At 38.0% G+C, this 23,261-nt stretch overlaps 2 protein-coding genes across 5 annotated transcripts in view; both read left to right on the top strand.

Annotated features, from left to right (window-relative positions):
- LOC124221624 (visual system homeobox 1) overlaps positions 1–21,245 on the top strand; it is a 76,473-nt gene extending 55,228 nt beyond the window's left edge. For 2 of the 4 annotated variants that reach the window (XM_046631811.2, XM_046631810.2), the window contains exons 5-7: positions 17,598–17,772; positions 18,434–18,625; positions 19,523–21,245. In XM_046631811.2, coding sequence (XP_046487767.1) covers positions 17,598–17,772; positions 18,434–18,625; positions 19,523–19,677 — 522 coding nt within the window. In that variant the 3' untranslated portion in view covers positions 19,678–21,245. Of the gene's footprint in view, positions 1–17,597; positions 17,773–18,358; positions 18,626–19,522 lie in introns of all 4 variants that reach the window. The other 2 variants (XM_046631809.2, XM_046631808.2) reach the window with 1 other exon arrangement.
- The window catches only part of LOC124221122 (rRNA 2'-O-methyltransferase fibrillarin-like), a 292,337-nt gene that overhangs the window by 260,861 nt on the left and 8,215 nt on the right, over positions 1–23,261 (top strand). The window lies entirely within an intron of this gene.

Below are 23,261 nucleotides of genomic sequence, written 5' to 3'. Positions count from 1 at the left end.
TAAATTAGCAGTCCATTCGTTGTTAGCGGTTAAAAAGGACTAGCTATAAAATTCAAAAACGACGTAGCCGGATCGTCGAAAAAAAATAGCAAGAACTATGACTACGATTCGGAATTACTTTCCTAGACACGGCGCGAGAATTTGTGAGATCCTCGCGTAATTTATGGACCAAACAGAAGCCTCTGAATCTGTTTTACATCGTGAAAACTTGAATTGATGTAGTATTCCTTTTTCCTTTTCAATCCAGGAATATCATCGTGTTCCGTACAGCAGCTATAAGTTACGTGTATAATACGGCGAAGCAAATTATTTCGGTGCTTGAGGTTGAAATTAATTAATAACGTAGGCACTCGAGGCTCGAAGGTATGCGGGTACCAGTTATACACAGCATCTGCATACCAAAGAAAATGGTAAACTCGATTATGTTAATGCTGAGTCTTTCAGGTCTCGAGTGCGTGGGTCGCGATGAAAGAATAACAGAGTTTGAGTAAAGGATTTGACCAGCTCCCAAGTGCATCTCGAGATTTCATTTTACCCTCTTTTTCCCCTCTGCAATGTTGGATTTTTTTTTTTTAACTTCTTTCCTCTTGGTCCGTCTAATTTTGGGCTCAAAAGGTTCGTCGGGAAAACACGTGTAGCTGCGTTGTGTATTGGTACATAAATCTCGGGCTAACGCTGTGTAAACTGTCGTAGCTTACAAATTAGCCGCAGCCTTGGAGAGCTGTAAAATAAATATTTTCACATTTGACCACCGTCAACAGATTATAGAAATTTTCTACCCGCCGCGGTATAACGATCCGGCAAACGCTGCATTGGCTTTGTTAAATACGATGAGTCGCTGCTTTTTGATTTCTCAAGAAACGAATCTTCGGAATAACGCTCCAGCCCTCGACCCTCGACCCTCGCACTCATTATGCCAAGTGGAAGTAGGTATGTATACATACCTTTGTTTCAACAGGGATGTTGCATCCTCTTTTTATCAAGGAAAAAAGGATTTCGCCCGATTAATTGCTCGACACGAGCACAATATACAACAAAAGTATAAATTTCCGTCACGTTATTTCGAGATTACTTCTAGAACAAAAAAAACACACCTCGTCTCGTTCAAATTTTAAATAAAAAACATTTTACAACCATAAAATTTCTCCACGTCTACAAATTTAATTTTCGTTGTTTTCTATCAAAAAAATATTCATTTTTCTTAGGTATACACCGTTCCGTATACGATTCTCTAACGGATTGATAGACTCGTTTTTTTTTTTTTTAAATCTGGTTACATTCGTAATCGTAATTTAACGGGAATATTTCTCGATAAATTTTCGAGTCCAAGCCATTAGGATGTGCGGAAAAAATTCATTGCGGTGGAGAAAACTGCGCGCATTGTTACGCATTTCAATAACTTTTGTAACCCGAATCCATTCACGTGCACACTTTATTAGTTCGTGGTTCGGAATAATGGTTCTGCAGGGTAATAGACAGGTCTTAGTCACTGGGAATTTATCGATTTTGTCCTCAGAATATAGCAGTGCAGGTCCATCAACGAACTACTTCCTGTCCACTGCGTTGTTGGACGGATTATACAGAATCTGCATCTTCGGACTTACGCTTGAGCAGTTTGTGGAACTCAACCAGCCAACTCGTACTGTATTAATTATGTTTTTCCCTTCAAATCCGCTTTCAAATAAGTCAATTCGAGTAGACGAAAACCTGTAGGTAGATCGATTTGCGAAAATTTATGCACATGCAATAATGTACTGATTATTATTAACATGCTGAATTTTTTTGTTTTAAAAACGAATCACTGCATCATTTTCACTTTAGAGGGAAAATATTTTTTACAAGAGAAATTATTTTACATATTTTAAGTAAGATTTTCTCAGTACAAAAAGGTACTTGGCATAAGTGTGAGAAAAGTATCAAATTTCTCATGTGTTGAAAGTGGAAAACACGTGTTTCTTTGTCTTTCGTGAAAACATACGTCTGTGGATTTTACAACCGATTGCATTTCACTGATTTTGTTGCAGGTTATTTTGTTTTTCTAATTCTAGTCTAATCGAAAAAATAAAATACGTAAACGAGGGGTTATTCACTCGCGAATTTAATATACACCTGATTTGAAGATTGCAAACGTTTCAAAAGATTTCAACTATTACGAAGATTTCAAGAATATCAAAGATTCCAAAGACTTGAAGAGATTTGAAGAGATTGCAAATGATTTCAGATAATTTCGGGAGATTTGTAAGGATCTCAAAGGATGGCAATTAATTTAGAGAGATTCCTGATCACTTTAGGAGATTTCACAAGATTTAAAAAATTACAAACAATTTCAGGGATTTCAATGATTTCAAAAAATTTCAGAATACGCAAAATATTTCTGAGTATTTCAAAGATTTTAAGAGACTTGACAAGATTCACGGAAAGGTGTACACTAGATTTCAGGAGTGATTAACCTCTCTTACGTAACCTAATTATTTTTTATATCTCTCGTTGCAATGCATCTACAGGCATGTTGTGAAATTAATTCGTGCAAAGATCTAATTCCAGTAAAATCAGGCATTACGCAATGTTGAAAAAATGTCCAAACACTGAGAGTAATTGTTAGTTCCGGTTACCGCTCAGTCCTTGACTATTTTCATTTTTTACCACAATCGAAAAATATAGTTCTAGGTACAAAATGAAAATTAGTTTTCTAGCCGTTACCGGAAAGTCTGGTATCCGTTGCTATTCTTTCTCATTACGATCACTGTTGCTATATTTTCTTGCAACTGTTGCGAAAATTTAATGCTCGTGCAAGAATAAATTGACGTCAAAGCCTTGTTTAAGCAAAAAAGTAGAGTTAACCTCAGAAACTGATTTTGCGTTGCAATTACCGAAGAAAGGATCAACGATAGCGCGAAACGGTAACGCGTACCTCGTTTTTCGTTATTCCGACAACATTCAAACAGTTTTTTCCAACGATGCCTGTCGTACTGAATTTTTCTAGTTACCGTAACAAATGAAAATTTTCTCAGTGAACAACCGTTGAGAGGAATGATTTAATCCTTACAAGTTAAGGTAAAAATGAAATGCTTTTTCGGTCGGTACGTGACTTGAACCAAAAATTCCTCAGTGCATAACACGAGTCGCGCAGACGAAGAGCGCGTCGTAAAATGTCAGAGCGGAACGGGGGCCAGTTAAACCGAGGATCAAATTAAAATCGAATTAAAATATATCCAGGATGAGTGATTCAGCCGCAGTCGGTTTTCCCCCCTCGGAATTTCCCTTTCGACAGCCCCACTTTCGCAGGACTAAGTTGGTGCATCGGGAACAGCAGTCGCTGCCGTTGACGTCGAGGAGTCAACGGCTCGGCCAAATACATCGGGGGATGCTGCAGGGCTCATGAATTTTATATCACTTGTCGAAATGATTAAATGATTCGACGCCGAGGGTTCGGGCTCGGCGCGCCACCGACGGCTTTTGACTTCTACGCGGCACGTTTATGAGGGGAAGAATCGTTCCTATCCCGCTAGACTTATACTCGTAACGCACTGTTATACGTTCAATTATTCACATTAACAGGACCCCGCGGCTTACGGAGCGTCCCGATGCTTGCGTACTTACCCACTCGTGTTGTTATTCGCGCAGGACTCGGCGAAAAATACGTTCCTTCTTTTATACGTACAACTGAGGCGAAATTGATAAAAGGGAAACCGGCTTCGCCCACGTTACGCGGGAAAATAAATTCCTCAAAGGCTCGGCTCGGAGGACTTAATTGTTTTCAGGCGGTGAGATAAATGATAGTAATCCAACATCCATTTTTTGCGCTTCGTTATTATGAAGAGAAAACGTAAATTGAGAAGAGTTGGTAGCAAATTTTTTAAGAAACAATCGAACGACTAACAACAAGTGCGGTAAAAATTGGCGCGGAAAATTGTTCGCCGGATATTTTTTGCATTTCGTATTTCAAATACCTTTTGAACAATCAAAAACTTCACTTCGTGTATTTCTCTAGGAAAGTAACTACTACCTGTGCTATTCGTACAGTCAAATAACGGATTTTTGTATTCGTTCAAAAGTTCGCTGTCCAATATCTCAAAACAAATTTTTGCCACTACGTATGTATGGTAAAGATGCCATGTTTGTGTAAAAATTACATTCATCTCCACTAACTGCAAGGCATCCTGGTGAAGAAATCCGTGTAAAGAATGAATAATGAAATCGGCGGTTTTTATGAATTTCTATAGTGACATCGAGACACATCGGTTAGAGATTCCCGAAGGATTTCGAAGAGATATGTCAGACAAGTTGAACGAAGCGTTAAGAACACGCGAAATCTACGCTCGAGTAAATTCTTTCATAAGGTTTCAAATTTCCCGCAAAATTTTTGGAGTTTTCGTCGGAATCGGTGTTGTGAAGAATTATTTACAGCAAATCTCGGGTAAATTCCGTCACACACCGTTAAAATCACTTAAATACCACTTTTTGAAAACACAAACACCTACAAGCATAACATGGGCAATCATAGTTCAATCGTGAAACAAACGCACACGCGTGTGCAAAGTAACAAATGTTAGGATCCGAACGTTTTTCTTAATTAATGTCAGTACAACAGATTAGAAATAGGTTTTACCGATAACGCGTTTGACATTATCCAGACAAAAAATCGTATTGAAACGCGAATGGCACTTGAAAGGAAAAAAAAAAATAAAAATAAAACAACATCTACATCCGTTCGCATACATCCATAACTATGTAGAGTACGTACACACGATGTAGGGAAAAGCACGTTTGTCAGTTCATCCGATTCAAAGGGAATTATTTTCCGTTCAGTTTTCGTCGATAAAAAAAAAGAAGAGAAAATTGAAAAAGAAGAGTGAGAGAGAGAGAGAGAGGGGGGGTGGAAAAAACATTACAACCCTCGAACCGAGTCGACAAACAAAGCGATGAATTCCAGATGGGCGCGTTTCACCCCAAAAATTGACCAATAATGCACATCGAATTTCTTATATACCGCGACCTGCTGCAGGCGGTCGGACTCGGCCCTGTGCGACAGAATGGCGAATAAATAAGGGTGGGCACACGTAGGTACGTATCCGTGTATGTAAACGTGCACGTATGTCATATATAGAGGGTTGGGAGGGTGGCTCACGGATTGTCGAATACACGCTTTATACGCGCCAACACAACGCGCGTGTGGTCTCGTTTTATATCCACTTGTGTGTTCGGGGATTATCGACCAATTTGGGCGTTACGAGATACTGTCAACGAAACTGCTTATAAATTCTAATAAAACTCTCCGCTATCCCTGTTTGTCCCGTTTGCCCGGTAAACTAACCGAAGTTAACGACCAACAGCTAGAAGATAAATTTGACCTAAACGAATTACCCGATGCCGCTTTACCAAGTACGAGATCAAATCTGCCACGCCCTTCGGGGAAAGCTCCCGCGTACGAGGACGAAACGATGCCTGGAATCGGGATGCGACGCTTTTATCCCTGGGAATCAGAATTGCGGGACATCCGTGTCGAGCTTTTTCTAATCAGTCCTCAAAGAAGTTTCTCAACTTCCAAGACCTGCTTTGACGAGGGTCGAAAAGTTTCTTACTCATCGCGCGATCGTGCCAATTCTCTGTATGTATTGAGGCATTCGGAAATACGGTATTTGAAGCAGTGTAATCGATTGTATTATTATATATTTGTAGGTATACGATGATCAACTTAACACTTGATGTTGGATTTCCGCGTTTTATTCCTTAGTTGAAATCAATGAAAGGCAAAATCTCATAAATGACGATTGTTTTGGATTGATGAAAAAAAAATTCACCTTATTCGACTAAAATACTTTCGACTCAAATAAGTATTTCGATTAACGAATTCGAAAATTTTTTCTTTTCAATTTGTAATCTGAAAAGATCAGTCGATTCTCCGTAATCTCTTTACGTGAATTGCCGGAATTTCTCCAATGAAACAAAAATAATTACCGGTCGACATTTTGATTGAATTGATCACAGTGAGCATGTTGATTAAATTTTCAGAAAAAGAATAATTTTGAATTTGCACCGACTCACGATCGGGTTGTTTATACATTAGATCCGAACAGTAAACCATGAAAATCCCCATTCACTTTAGCATAATACCTCAGGATGAATAGCATATGATTAAATTAATCCAAACATTACGTTTTTCATCAGGGAACGTCGATTTTCACTCGCATTTTGCAAAAGTATCAGAGGAGATTCAGGGTAAAAGGTCCTCATAATCATATTTCTGAATTTTGCCAATAAATCTCATTCGATGTAAAAATTAAAATGAAACATTTATCAAGACCAACTTTGCTCTTTCTGGCGTTGGGTTCCATCCTTCCAGATTGGCGTTTGGTAAAGTAATTTCTGTCGATTGCACTTTTTGAATTTGCGCTTCGTTAGATTTATACGAAAATAAAAAAATATGAAACTCGAACCAAACTTTTAAATTAGTAACCAAGAACCCGTGTGTCTTCTAGGACGGAAAAAAAATCTTCAAAGTATTATTCGAACGGAGTTCTTTAATCGAAGGCAATTTAAAATATTGTAAACTGAACGTTGTTACCGAAGAGATTTCAAGATTAATCATTCTGTTGTGATAAAATCTTTCATCCGATTATTTGGACCCAATTTTAGAGCACTGATAAAATTATTATTAAAATGTATAGTTTCTAGTAGCAATTTTTCACGGTGTGAGATTTTTCAAACTCGAGTAGATAAGTTTGATCCTAAACCATACAATAATCATTTACACCTAAAGGCATTATCATGGAGAACGAATTTTCGAAGCATCGATTTTCGTTTTTTGTCACATTCTTATAGCCTGAAACGTTAAGTTTGATTTACGGTCAAGATTTTACAAAAATTTGAAAAATTCACTGAGTTACGTCGATTTTAATTGAGAACATTTTGAACAAACGAATTGTTTATATAATAATAGAGGAAAAATTTATAACAAAATAACTTGTAGTATAATTGTTTTCTCGGTGCGTAAAAATATAAGAAACCACCAGCAATATTGACCCGACTCCAAAATTTACTAGCTGAATATGAATATGAATAGTGTCAATTTCCACACCCTTTCTTCTTTTGCGTTTTATTCAAAACTATATTTTAAAAAACGGTGGGCATCAATTCTGAAAATCTATTTGACCAATTGACTTGAAATTTGGACAGCTCTTTGGTCGCAATATTTTTTGTCGAATGGCCAGATTATTTAAGAATGTCCCTTCATTTGTTAATAACAAACGATTAAGTTCGTATTTCCGGTGAAAATCTAACTCATTTTTCACCGGATTGCCATTTTCTCGATTGTTGAAATTTGAATATAGTATCCAGTCGATCGATATAACATATTACAATCACGGAACTGTAGAAATTTGAAGTCAACCGGACGAATATCTCTTTTGCATTAACAATAAGTCCGTTGTCAATTGTTACTTTTCATAAAAAAAAAAAGCAAAAAACAAAAAGAAACCGAAACCTTGTAAAACCTTGTACAAACTGTGCGTAAAACCCAACGTTGTCCTTATAATTTCTGCGTAAAAAAAGTATCAAAAATCGATGTGTTTTTTTGATAAAATCTTTACGATATTGCCTCAAGGATTTTTTTTTTTCGAGGACGGGGAGGAAGCGGAGAAGGGCAGAGAAAATCGAATGTTTCGCTAAATGTTCCGTGGCCGATTCGCACTCTCTCACACCTCCACCTCCGCTAGACAAATCGGGCAGAACCTGACCACCACCCCGGTCCAGCAAGTGTCCCTTGCGATAATGACGCGTCGCGACGCGTGCCGCACGCGGACTCTGCGGGGCGTCGCGGGTCGGATGGGCCAGCTATTTACCGGTAACAACCAGATCCCGAAGGGCCCGTGAGACGTTTGGGGTCCGGGTGCATTATGCGGTGAATAAGTAACGCGGAGGAGAAGGCTTGCGGGGTTGTCGGGGGTTGATGCGTCTCGTTCGCACACCGCGCCGCAGTTACCAACACTTATTATTTCCGAACGAGTCATTAATTGGCTTAGTGCGCTCGTACCGTTCGGTGGGAATCTTCTTTCGAATTCATTCCATATCACACGCACAACGGTTCGTGTCTGGGTGTACATAGGGGTTTGAATTATACTGATTGAAACGCTGATACGGTCTGACTGCAACGCGCGATGAGCACCAGAAAAGGGTCGCCCTGTTTGCCGATCACGGTGAAACTGCACGTCGACCTTCGAGTGGGAATATAGATTCGCTCTCACTTCGGTTTGGTTTTGTAAAAAGGGTGGAGATCGAAATGTGGAATGGTTGAAAGCAGAGGTCACATTATTGGGTTTTTGAAAACGTGAAATTTTAATTTGGAGTATTCTCGAAATCCGGAAAGGCGAAATTCTGATCCTGGAGAAGTAGATGCTGCGGGTCCTTCTGTTTTTTGATCTTCGTGCATTTTTATTCCCGTTCTCGGAAAAAAATTTTGTTAAATTCTGTTTTTATAATCGACATCTTCTGTAAATATTAATTTTCCACCACTCATCGATATACGTGAAGAAAATCTAACTGGATTATTAAATCGAACGTTCAAAATCGGTTGAGCACGTGTATAAAGAATGATTCGATGTTATATTGTTTTATGATGTAACAAAATTGAATTTTTATGCTTTCTTTTAAAGATGCACGAGGTTAAATCATCCAGATACTCAGCAATCATTTTCAAAATTTTGTACGAATATCAATCAATCAATTTGACAAAGCAATTTGACGTGTGTTACAATTTGTTTGTACTGAAATTAATAGAAAAGATCTATTCAATCAGATTACAAATTCTTTCAATACAAGTATGTAATTATTTGAATAAATGAGAAAAACTGAATGACTTTGGTCATCGGTTTATATTTATCCTTTATTCTAGAAAATTTCGACTCAAATTTGATGCATGCTGCCAAAAAGTATTGAAACATTGTTCGCCTCTGCTCGATAACTTCGATTAAATTTCCTCCCCCCTTAAATTTATCAACCTCCACAATTTGATTGGAATAATCAAAACATCATCGGATTTTCGCAGACTGCAAGCTGCAGCTTTGTTTCTTTTCAGTTGTAAATCACCTTGCATAAAAAAAAAAAAACCTATATTCCGATTCCATGAAACAAAAGCTTTTCTCTCACGGCAAATAAATTTTCACATTTTGCGCAATACATTGCGTAATTGCGCAATAATCATATCTATTGGCAAAATATCGCACGCGTCGTAGACTAAAAACTGTCACACGTTCAAACACAACTCGTACCTATCAACGTATCGCTTCTATTAAAATGTGCATTGTACCGTGAGTTTTTCTAACGGCAAAACGATCTGTGCGCCTGATGCATGCAACCGGAGTTGCACCTCAAGTTCAAGTTGAGCACCGCGTTCCGCCATAGGCATCCCAACCGTCAAATCAAATTTCACGACAATCCTGCTCTCAGTTGCCTCATTATTGCCTTCGGTGATTGTCCGGATTCAATTTTTCATAATTTTCCACATTTCCCAAAATTCAGGTTACTTCGACAAACAAACTCTTGACATTAGCGACTGCCTTGGCGGGACGCAGTGCTCAACCTGAACAGCAGGTGTAACTCCGGTTGCCTGTATCAGGCGCACGGATCATTTCGCTGTTAGAAAAACTCACGATACCTGCACGTATAGGGGGATTCGGATGTGCAGGATCGTTCCTTCATCTCTTTATGCCCGGCCAGCCTCGTTCTGTTGTTCTCGCCCAATAGTCTGTCGCCGCACTGATCAATGATACGCCAACAGGCTACTGCGCATGCCAGACTTATTATAGATGTATACAGCGATCCGGCAGATATACGTGTATGCAAGCTATGCACACACAGGCGTGAAAGCACATCGCGACAAATAAGCCAGCCATTCGAGCTGCTCCCGTGCAGCAGCGTCCCGGTGTCGCCTCGGATTTTCTTGCCTTCCACCTTTATCCCGTGCAAATAAACGATTGTACTTCTTTACCTTTTTCCCTTTGCTTGTCAGGGTAACAGATACACCGAAGATGTTACGCGACACTGCTTCTGGTTATTATACGTATACCAACGAACCTCCCTGATATTCGAAAGGGATTTCAAGTATTAATTATCCGGCATTCCACGCATACACTTAGCGGAGTGAAGAAACCTTTGAACTTAATAACCCATTTATCAGGATAATTAGCGGCAAGAAAAGTACCTACCCGGTATTGAACTCAGTTTATTCGAATTTGAGTATCGGTATCCTTCATCCATCTCCTTCTCATTTCGATGAACGTTACGATACACACCTATTAGACTGTTTCAGGTACTTTTTTTTTACTGGTACAAGGTCTGAGCGTTGGGTTTATAACTGTGATGAAAATTCTCATTATGATTGGGATGTTTAGTCCAAGTCTTTGTTGCAGTGCGACTCTTTTCATCTAACTAGCACACTCGTTTCAGTTTCTACGCAGAATTCTCTAAAATAATCGTGTAGTATGATTTGACTGTTATTTCAATGTGAATAATAACACATTTGTCTTCGTGGACCTTGGAAGATCCTCTATAGCACGCCATTTTAAACAAAAGGTACAAGAAGTCCTGATTTTGCTTCTATCTGATTTCTCCTTGCTTAAACGTATAAAAGACCGATATGGTTTACGAGGATAATTCGCTGTTTACACGATTATATACATACAAAATCACATTCGTGATTATTTTGGAAAAAATTTTCAACGACACTGAGATGAGTACACTGAGAAAAGAAGTTATTGGATTTCATAAATATTAATTGGTCCAAATAATCCATGCGTTTGTATAGTCCAGAGAGCACGTTTTTTCAAAGTGACAATTTATGTAGTTTTCAATAAAAAGAAAATCCGTATTCAGGACCAATAAATAATAATTTAAACGAATTAAATAGAGATTGAGCGGCATAACTCACCGAGTTGCTCTTCTGGTTTGATATTTTTATCCGTCAGTAACTTGAATTAAATGTGGTACATATTATAGAAAATCAAGAACTCTTTCTTGGTTCCACTCAAACATATCTTCATTTACTTGGGTGGAATTTTTTTAATTCGAAGTCGCTATGTAATCTGATGAACAAAATAATTTTCTTAAATGAATATCAAAACCTGTCATGTGAAACAAATTCTTGTTTCAACATATTACACATTTCTTTGATCATAGTTATCATTGATTATGTCGGGCAAACATCACATTGAGCCATATATACTATCTGACAATAACGTTAATGTTTCAGAAAGCGCGGGATTATTATTTCCAATCTCTCGGTGCTTTTGAGCCGATGTGTTCAGCGGTTAAAGTACTATTCCTTCACGAATTAAATAAATTTTGTTGATTTAAGCGAAGTTTTCGTTCCGAAATTTAATCCGATGTAATAAATATGTATTATACTTGTTTGAAATACCTTAAACTCGAAAGCATATAGCATTCAAATCAATACATTAATGTTTTTGTTTCAACTAAAAAGTGGTCATTCTGAGTGAGAAATTGTTCGAACCAACTAAACTGGAAGTCAAAAACATCAGTTGTTTAGTTCGATAACTCTTTTCTCTCAGTGTATGTTTTTTACATGTTATTTAAACGGAAAAAATTAATCACATACCTGTAAGCTAAGAACCTTATCCTCTAGGAAGATTTTTAGTACGTAATAAACTGATATTTAGATTTTATTTCAATGAAAAAATCTTCTCTCGCTATAAATTTAAATGTAAGTAACACTTTGCTGCCTTATTTTCATCAAACAAAGGCAACTTGAAGGGTCTGCGTATTAATTTCCAAATCTAGGAAAATTTCTCAGCATTTTAAACGTCTCAAAGCACAGAAACCACAGATAAATTCGTCTGTGACTCAAATTCATACAATCTTGAAACATGAAAAAAAAAGAAAAAAATTAATTTTACGCAAATCGAGTTTCTAACAATGTTTACAAGGCTTGAGTTTCCTGCGATAATTCAAATTCTCATGTGATTTTTGGCACATTTGGATACTTGAATAGATATAAACAGTGACGTGTGACGTGGCAAACAATGCCTCGAGTGGTTGTTCCAATTCGCAAACATGGCTAAAGTGAAAGTTTGAATCTGGAAAAGTTGGAGCGAGGGCATGAGAGAGAAGTTTCTACGAGGGGATTTAACGGGTAGGATGATAATTTCAGGGTGTGGAGCTAAATTGACACGGGAACAGGCGCCATTTCCATTCATTCAAATTACGTTTCAATTCTGCCGGTGACTTCGGTATTGTTGGCACAAATTGGTACCCGCCCATAACTGCGTGTTCTCCGCAACGCTGCGCCGCTTACGCGAATTCAGCCTCTGGCGTAAGGGTGAAATGTTAGCAGGAAGTCGACCGTCTCCGAGTCGCAAACTCTTCCTCGACGTAAATTTTGCAAAAACCTACGTCTTGCTACCGTGATAATTTTCGACTCGGAAAAAACGAGGCTGAAAGATATATAGCGAGAAAAAATTAGTTACCTTATAAGTAGGTACACTGAGAGAAATTTTTAGCAACGGTTACCGCTCGGTCCTTAACTATTTTCATTTTTTTACCACAATCGATAAATATAGTTCTAGGTACAAAATGAAAATTAGTTTTCTAGCCGTTACCGGAAAGTCTGGTATCCGTTGCTATTCTTTCTCATTACGATCACTGTTGCTATATTTTCTTGTAACTGTTGAGAAAATTTAATTCTTGTGCAACAATGAATTGATGTTAAAGCCTTATTTAACTATAAAAATACAGTAAACCGAACAAACTGATTTTGCGTTACAATTACCAAAAAACGATCGACGATAGCTCAAAATGGTTACGTGTACCTCGTTTTTCCTAATTCCAAAAATATCTGAACAGTTTTTTCAACGATACATGTTTTACTGAATTTTTCTAGTTACTATTAGAAATGAAATTTTTCTCAGTATACAAAGTTATACAGATACCTCGTTTCGAAAATATCTATAGCAGCATCGCTATTTGGCACGAAAAAAAATCTGCATTACATTTATGGTTAGTAGATACAGTTATTATCTTATTAACTGTTTTCATTTCTGAACAGAACCGAAAATACGGTTTTGGGTATAAAATGAAAATGAGCTTTGTTCCTGTGACCAGAAAGTCTGGTATGCCATTCTTTTCGGTTACGGTCATTCGTACTAGAGTTTTTTTTAACTATTGCTGGCTGAAGATAGAAGCCTGAGTTTAATTTTTTTTTTTTTGTACAAATAACTGATGTTTGATATCAACCTTATTTGCATTCTGTCGATTAAATTTCATACGGATAGTAAAAATAACGAATGAATAGGCAAGAAAATTATTTAGAGAAAAACTGAATTATTTCTCTGATTCACAGGATGATATTTAAATTCGGGCAGGTGAATTTTACTATATTGTATAGTCATTTTTAGTGAAAGTGTTGTATAAAAAAAAATAAAAAACAACGAATGGAATCAAGCTTTACGATAATTCCTCGTACTCTCTGCTTTAATGTTACGGATTCTTATTACTCTGAAAGATGTTGTGTAATTTGGGTGACAAAATTTCTTAAAATGTAAGATCGATGCTTGACGGTTATTTTCATGCTGATTTTCTCCATCAATGGTCTCATCCTAAGGCTTCCGAAAAGCTTGAGATAAATTTTGAAATTTTGTTTTTGCAACGTTTGCGCAATAAATCATAAGTAGTTAATATAAAAGTATGAAACGTGACATTAGCTACGACTATAAGTATGGATGCTTATTTTTTCTAATTAAATCTTCTCGCTCCGTTTGGGGACATGATCCCAGTGCCTTGAATTATTCCATGCTATCTACGCTGGAAAGATTTAAAAAAAATGTAATTTCGTCACAACATTATCTTATACGTGAAAACAATATTCCCGATTCGTGAGGGTGAACACCATACGTTGGATGAGGTCTGAACCTGAAAACTGGAGTCTATAAACCTCTGGCGGGGGTGTATAATTCCCGGAGATATTTGATTAATCAAGAAGTCCGTTTTCCTCTCGAAAGTCCTTGTATCGACTGGAGGGCTTATCGATCCTGATTTCATAAAGTACGTTCAAAGGCTCGTTGGGGATAATCGGGGGAAAGTACCAACCCAACGTTAGAGAAGACAAACGAAACTCGAGAGTATAAGATATAATTTATACGCGCCTCTTGAAATCTAATTTCCAATTCGTATTTCGGGCAGGGAAAAGTAATAGCGATGTCCCGCAGTCGGATCGTTTTGGACATCGCGTTTATCATCGTTCCCGACGATTCCAGGCAGAACGAACTTGTTATTCAACGCAGGGTTTCGCTTGTAGAAAATGTATTAAAGACAGAAGAAGATCAAATGATCGAAATTTAGGAAAAGAGGAGATGCGTCGCTTGTAAAAGGCTAAAAGATAAAAAAAAAAATAAAAATAAAAAAAAAAACGAAACACAATTCATGCGTGCAGAAAGAAATATCTCGCACGCCTACTTCGTTAGAACCGAAACTAGATTTTGACACGCGTCTGCCCGACGGGTGGTCCTGCACTTATTAGCACTATAACTTTTCCGTCGCTGCAGTATCATCAATTATCCAGCCTCACGGATCAGGGATGTGACTCAGAATGATATATAAAAAAGTAACAAGTGTTATTCACAGCTGGAACACGCTGATTTAGTACGCGAAGATGATCGTACAGTGTCGAAAAATTATTTGATCAAAGAAATTGAAATGGACAAGTTTCAGTTGTTACGATAACGAGGGCACGACACGAACGATCGATAAAGTTAAGCTTTTATCGCTTGTTAATACCACGTTTTCATTAGCTCGTTTTTTTTTTCTTTTTTGTCTGTCTGCTCGTTTGTTTGTCTATTTAGTACAGGTGTTACAATCGATTTTACACAAACTTCTCGATGAGGTAGAGACTTGACACTTTAAGCATAGCTCAGAACTGGACGACAATGCAGTATTATTTGTTTGTCTTTTTGGTAGAAATTTTGCAATCGGTTTTATTGAACACGTTTTTCGAATATAGGTAGACACCTAAATAGATATTTGAAAAAGCGGATTTAATATGAATCGCATATATGGCTGAACAATACAAGATAGCCAGTCGGAAATAATATGTTGGAATTGACATGAAGCTGATGCTGGTGCAGCCAAAGCTGGCAGCCAAATGCACTAAATGTGCAGTTTAAGGTTCGACGCCTTAGATTGTCTGAAAGTATTTTTTTAGCTTTTCATGACATTTGACAAAATATTCACGCATCTAAAATCTTCATAATTTCTCACTTGTTACTATTGCATGGAATTAAAAACACTGAACTCCACTCGTCTTAATATAATATGTGATCAGTTTAAACTGATTCTTCGCGAGACTGTTATTCTACTGTACTATCATGATAGATAGAAGGTGTCAATTGTTGGCGACGTATACCAATACATAAACAGAAAATAACAGCTGTAATTGGTGCTTTATGACCTATAATATCGTAATCGCTCATTGCCACAGACCAATATTGCCCCATGTGATTATTAAGTTGCAATCCGATGTTTAACGCGATCTCAACCTGAGAATGTGTAAAAAATTAAGAAGTGTACTCAATAGCACTACAGTTTGGACGAGCATTACTCGAAACCATATGTAATAACAGAGAGGTGTGGTAAGGCTAGGGGGGTGAAAGACCGCTATAGATCAGCTAGAGGTTAGTAAAGGGACAGAATGTATCATAATACTACGATGTGTGTGCGAATGAATCCAAGTACGCTAATCTCACGCAAACTACAGCGAGTGGTCAACAAGACAATACGGTCTAAAGTTCTGAAAATCCCCGCGAGAGCAAGCGAGAGGAGAATACGGAGAAGAATCCAGAACCAGATCAGTATCAGTCGAAACTCGGAAGAGATAACACGTGAGTCTTGTTGACAGTAGCTTGTTACGTGTGCGAGAGTGAGTCAGTGAACCGTGTGAAGGTGGGGCTATCAACTCGGCGAATCGAGGCTCATAATGATCGATTTGATTATTAAATGACGTTGGATCGCGTTTTTGATGTACTTGTGGTCGAGTAATTAGATGCGAGAGCAGAACTGGGTAGAGCCGGTTGGAGATTCTCGCGCTGGCCTTTCCGGGGCCGCATGATTGAGGTTTGGACCCGGGGTGGTTGACGCGTTGGGAAACCAACGTGGTTATTGCAGTCCGCGGATCAAGAAGACTTGAAAATAAATAACAATTCACACAAAATTGGTGTAGCCGCGTGGGCTGGCCTTGCCAGGGTAGCTAAGCAGCCCCGGGGTGGTTTCCGTGTCGGAAAACCGGTGCGGCTTGCGGTCCCCGGTTAAAATAGTACAGGTACTGACCGATGATTTCGAGCGAGATAGTACCAAGTCAAGTCATCCTGGGGCCTACTCCGGTTCTGCTCGCGACGAGACCCGTGTTGAACGGATAACAGTTAGAAAGTTACCCAAGTTGACACGAGCGTTGAATAATTACTGATTAAATGAATGTAAAGCTTGTCCAATAAACCCTGAAGTACAGTTTCATATCTGGTGGCCGTATTATTAATCGTTAAATCGACCCCGAACCCACTATTATTGTTTTGAGTCTATCGAGAAGGTTGACTGTGAGACCTATAGCTAATACAAAAGGAAGTTTGGATACTTGTAGTACCCGGCTGTGAGGTCTGTCACTAACAGTCAATAACAAGCAAACAATTTGACAGCAATATTTTTTCCTGTTTAAATTCATTATACTGATAATAAAACGGAACATGTGTCAAAGGGGAAAATTCGTTGTTATATAGGGATGGCAGAAAAAAGAAACACAATTTATCAATGATGACTAATATTCAAGAATATGTGATGGGAGAAAAAAGTAGACATAAAATCGAGCACTATAAATAGCTGATTAATGAATGCGTAAAAATTTATATTCTGATTACTTTTCTCCTCTTTTTATCTGTATTCCGAGCCAATAGGAAGAGAATAAAAATAAATAAGACTACAGTAACGAAAATTTATCCGCAAATTACGCGTATCGAGTATAGAGGAGCGAGATAATGATGGATCGTGTGTCTAACAAGGCCATTCGAGCGTAATAAAGCCACGCTCAGTAGCAGCCGCCCGAAGCGTGTGTCTGCGTAATTGGGATACAGTGAGATTGAAATGACCCACCCGCGTGCATCTATACGTGCTCATCGTGTGTATACCGATATCGTTAGAATGTGCGTTAAAGGTACGAGAAGCTTGCGCTTGCCGATTCAACGATTCACGCAGTCGATTTAATTGGGGAAAAGGAGAAGAGAATTTGAAAAATTCGAATGTCAGACCAGAAGAAGGCGAAATCCCGTGATGGTCGATATTTTTTAATTCCTCATCGAAACGTTACCTATTTTCCAGAGAATTTCACCCATCACGCTGTCTTATCCTTCCTTGAAAAAGAAATTTATCGCAAGCGAATCTATGTGGAAACTTTGCACTTGATGATTACTCGGTGGTTCTTTGAACCTCTTTCCGATACCATAATGGATATTTTTCGGACGATTCACTTGTACGTAAAAACTCGCGCTTATTATGCGCGTGTAAAAAATTTATAGGGTTTCAATTATTGTTTCCATTCCTTGTTTCAGGTCTGGTTCCAAAACAGAAGGGCCAAGTGGCGTAAGACTGAGAAATGCTGGGGCCGGAGTACCATAATGGCGGAATACGGTCTTTACGGAGCCATGGTGCGTCACTCGCTCCCTCTTCCAGAAACTATATTGAAAAGTGCGAAGGAGAACGAGGCCGTCGCACCTTGGCTACTCGGTAAGCCTAATTAACACATCGATTTTCACTAACGATTCGTTGTTTTATTTATTTTCCTTTAAGTTGTATAGCCTTGGTATTTAATTTTTTCTTTGATCCGAGTGTAGGAAATTACAGTTAGTCGTCGCAAATAGCCATTTGTTTAATATTACAGCATTTGAATTTCATTATGACGCTGTTTAAGTACTTCGACTCCTGCGAAAAGTTATTTTCGTAAGTTATCCAACGCGATTATACCGTGTCTCAAATTAACTAATGAAAATATCAATCGCAAATTCCGAAAGATCAGTCTTTTGATACACAATCAAACGGACGATGATCGATGTTATCAAATTGGATAAATTTTAATCCGCAATTCAGAGAACAATTAGTTTTCAAATTTTATACTAAGCGATTTAAATATGAAAATCTCCCGCGTCCGATACAAGAAGAAAATAAAATTAAAAAAAATCTAGTAAACGAAAGTCATAAATGCATTGTAATAATGAAGATAAGATTGCTGTATAATATTCAGACAGAGCTCACGGATAGGAAGACGAAAATCGAGATTCATACGACGCAAAATTTTTCTGTCCGTCTCTATCAGCGCAATCGTCTAAGTCGAGCAGCTTTAATCAAGATTTCGAAAATAATCAAGATCTGATTGACTGTGGGTCTGTAGGGATGCACCGGAAGTCCATAGAGGCAGCGGAACACCTCAAGGGTGGTGGCGAAGACAGCGGAAACGATCATGCCGGAAGCGGAAGTAGCCCCCATCATAACCACCTTCAAGGCGGACCGACGAGCTCCGAGAGCGGTCAAGAGAGCCAGGATGGCATGGGGCCCTCCTCATCCTCCGGAGGTGACTTCAAAGGTGAGTCTCCGCAAGTTTTCGTCTCATTACGTAGATGCAGAGGACATAATCATACTCTAGACACGATAGCTCAGAATAGAATGCTTGGTTTCCAAAATTCGCAATAGAGAGAAAAGATATTAGCTCATGGCAAAGATGAGTGCACGCGAATTTGTTCGATTAAAAATGTTATGCATGAAAGCGAAGATTTGACTGAATTATTCTACGCAAAAAAAGGATCTAATAAAAGTTTTAATACTGTAGTTAAATTCCCGAAATTTCATTGTTAGCCGATTTTGAAGAATCCAAGAATTTATAACGATATTTTTCACTATTTACGTTACCACACAGTACTTTCACGTTCTCGTTTCGTCCTTTTCTTTCGCCGCTTCGTGGACTCGAGAGCTTTGAACTAAAGCAATACAAAAATTTCGACATAGGACCTTATACTTTGCCCATAATCGAAGCTTTCCGTTTTCAGAAAAATTACTACTGTACATTGATTGAGAAGAAGTCTGAACCCATTCTAAGTTACAAACATCCATAGGTAATAAGGTTTTCAATTATTTGGCACAAATTTTTTTGAATTTCGAGTAATCGACTTTTTTCAGTTCTGTGAAAATTGATTTAGAATCTTATGGGTCTCCTTTATTCTTTTTATCTTGTTGTACGATATTCGAATGGGATAAAATTCGGTTCTACTATAATTAGAGTTTAACTATTATCCGAAATCCAATATTTTCTCACTCACATTAACACAGCGTGTGTTGTTCAATGCCCACAGTGTTAAAAAAATTCTACCGGAACAATACTCTGAAATGAAACAAAAATGCCAAAACCCTGACGGAAACCCTTATAGTCGAGACTAGAAGATGCGACACGTACACAAAGAGATTAATTTCCCTGAATATTTTCTAGGCGTTCAAGACACCGAGCAGCTCAGGAACGAGAGCATCGCTTGTTTGAGGGCCAAGGCGCAACAGCATCAGCTGCAACTGAGTCTTCAGCCGTCAACAGCGCCTGGAACGACACCGTATTCGGCTCCTCCACAAACGAGCACCCTTCACGCCTGAGCTGAGGAATTGACCCACGGTGTGTTCGAATCCTCCGCAATAATATTGTGAAGATTGCCGATCAGCGTGGTGGTCGAATTGCTATAAAAACGTGAAAATAATTCCGGGACTGCAATGCTGTTCAATGAGAGGAGCATCTGAAACTGCAAGAATGCTATCGCGCTTGCGCATGACTATTTTAGCGCCATTTGAGCACGACGCAACGTTCGGCGCGAGACTCTGCCGAGCCTCTTGATAGCCTAACCTCGATTCTTGCGACGTGCTGTGAAAAACAAGGAGCGAGGAGCAAAGAGATGGGTACAATTAGATATCTCGGTTAAATCTGTAACGCTATCATCCAGCGACGTTCCGTTATTTTGACTGTGAAAAATAATTGAGGTTAATGAGTGTCCGACTGGTATTTCCGGAATCTACCCTTACCGAGTGGCGTCCATGTAACGCTTATCATGTTTTCCGACAGAGGCGTTAGCTCCAGACTATGCCGGTCGAGACATCATCTACGAGGGAGTCGCGGTAATCGATTGGAAAGTTTGAAATCTTTCAACGTGCGTTCTAAATGGAACGGAGTTGCACGCGCGAGATTTAAAATGATTTTGTGATGAGAAAAACTTGTAATGCGATTATAATGGCTTGAATAATTACGAGGCCTACGATAGAGGGCCTATAACACATCGGGTATTTTATATCTCCAATAAAGAGACAAGTAACAAATATATCGATTCGACGAAGAGAGTATAACGCAATGATAATGGATCTCGAATAATAAACTATTGGTTGTAAAGCTATTATACCTGGCTTATACATACAGTATTACCTTCGAATAGGGCCGTTCAAAGGCGCTGAGAGAAATATGATTCTTAGTAATTACTTCTTCCCACGAATAGCGAGAGCACGACTCGATTCGGCCGCCGGTTTAACTTTGGAACGGGGCCGGATGTCCTCGTACAAAGCTAATTGCGTAAACAGTCGTGAACAGAAATATTTAGTGGGGGAAGCGTTCGAGTAATCATTAGGAGAGGCAGCCCTCTCATCCAGAGGGGCCCTATTCGGAAAGAACACTGTCCATCCGTAAATACGAATACAATGAAGCAAACATAGACTTACGAAAGATAGTACTTACTCATACGGTAAAGAAGGGTGGTTACGACAGAGATAATGGGAAGGAAAACGAAAAAAGTTTTAAGAATAAATAAACAAATAATACAAAGCGTTAAACAATGAAAAATAAAATGAATTGCAAATATTATTATCTATAATATTATAATAGTTGCTTTGGTATATATATATAGAAGAAAAAAAAATGTATATCGAATATATTTCGCCTTCACATACGCTATATTGTACCGTTAACAAACCGCAACGAAAGCTATTATGCATCTATAATAGATGAAATACATCGAACGAATTTCAAAGAAGTTGGGTGATCTTCTCTTGACTTCTTTTTCTGTTGGTTTTCTCTATCTGCGAGTGTCTCCAGAAGAGAACATAATCCAATCCATATACATGTGCACGTAAACATACGCATAATCATACACGGTCACACAAATGGGGGGGGGGGGGGGGGGGGGATGAAATGACGAAAAGACGAAACAATAGATTTGAAAAAATAAAACAACGCAAGCGAACACTAATTCCTATACCTAAGTACTTAAGGGTCTTAAGACGTAATTGTTGTCAAATGTGCAATATATTGATATAAGTTATAGCAGGTATGATACATATATTATACAGTTTAATAATGATAAATATTCAGTCGTTATGCGTTAAGTAGGGCGAATTTGTGTAAATTATTTAATCGGAGTACTTATATATTATAACTATTATATAAATAAATTATTGTAATATTTCAAAATGATATTTCAAAGTGATTATATATACGCATAAAAAAAATAAATATGTATTATACAGAGTGAATTACTAACGCCTAAATTGTTTAATGCACGTGCGCTAAAATATAACAGCAGGAGCAGTTGTTTTGTCAGGGCGATCAATATTTTTGAAGTTACGTACATCGCGACGACCTGTCATCTGAATTTGTGAATGTTGGTCACTCTGGCAGAAAAACTGCTATTGCTGTCATAATTTAGCGCATGCGCATTAAACCATTCAGTTGTTAGCAATTCACTCATTATTATACAACGTGTGAACGATTTGAGGGACGAGAGATTCACACGAAGTTTATTGCATACCTTCAAGAGATTTGCAAGTAAAAAAAATTTTGCTATAAGATTATAATTGTCAAGAAGATAATGAAGAAAAAAACAAAACTGGATCATGTCGGAATGATCGACTGACAAAAAAATTTTAATACATATACTACATATTATATTGTTAGATTATAATCACAAGTGATCGAAATTCGGCCGTCTTAACGCGAACAGACTCTATATAATAATAAGCTATGTACACGTAATGTACGCAGTATTTTAAAGAATAAATGCGCGGAAGAAAATAATTAAATAAACAAATAAAAATAAAAAAGTAACCTCATATGTTCGCCAGAAAATAATAAAAACCACTGTTATTGTGAAATATTTCAGGTGGTTCGAATTGAAATATGAAACATCATTTTAAGTCTATTCACCCTAATTCCCAAACGCATGCAAAAGTAGTCAGCTAGTGTACGTAGAAAAAAAATAAAATTTCTGAACAAAATCTGTGTATTATGTGTATTATACAGGGTGTATAACGACACGGGATTTGAAAATTCCCGTATAATTCTTGCATTTTCCCGGTCATTTTATAAAAATTCCCAGACTTTAGCGGTGGGGGATCGGTTGCAATAGTTAAAGAATTCGATGTAGAAAAACGAGTTAACAATGTTTACGAGAATAAATGATGTTAAAGTGACTCTACGATTTTGATACCGATACTACCGATGTTTAGCGATGAACCAACTCACTTATTACAAACAAGATATTGAAGAAAAATCAAGGTATGATAAAGATAAAATTATCAGATATAGGACGAAATAGTACGTGAAAGAACAAAGTACAAGAAATTTGTAAGCATGAGCGACGGTATAATAAGAGAAGTTACGATACCAGACCAGATACTACGATAAGTAGAGAATTGCCATATTAGATAGAAGAAGATTCGCAAATTAGACACCAGAAATGCGATATAGATAAGACAATAGAGATTTGATTGGAGAAATCACACGGTCAAGAGCTAAAATGCAGAGAGAAGACAGGAGAGTTAGGGTACCATTTCTTACTTAGATTATTCGAGAATCAACTGCACCTGACGTCCAAAGATAACAAAAATCATGATGAAAATAAGAACAGCTATCCAGTTACGAAGTTACTTCCGCTAAAGAGAATATCAAGCTACTCGAACTCGTGGTTCGGATATAGCTGAGCTACTTAAAGCGTTGACTGAAGTATATAAAGACAGTTGCCCTAATGGCCTTTGGTGTGACAACCAAAAATTGTTGTGCGCTTGCGCCCCCTGATATTATGTTCCAACGGTAGAATTGAGAACTTATTACAGAACATCAGAGAGATACATTCACCTTCCCAGTAACACAGTCTTCGAAATGGTAAGCCAAAGCCAGTACTTAGCCTGTGTGTACTTACCGGCTT

The sequence above is a fragment of the Neodiprion pinetum genome, chromosome 6, assembly GCF_021155775.2.
Source record: "Neodiprion pinetum isolate iyNeoPine1 chromosome 6, iyNeoPine1.2, whole genome shotgun sequence".
Classification (NCBI taxonomy): Eukaryota; Metazoa; Arthropoda; class Insecta; order Hymenoptera; family Diprionidae; genus Neodiprion; species Neodiprion pinetum.
Note: the sequence above shows the minus strand (reverse complement) of the source record. Positions and strands in the feature narration are given on the sequence as shown.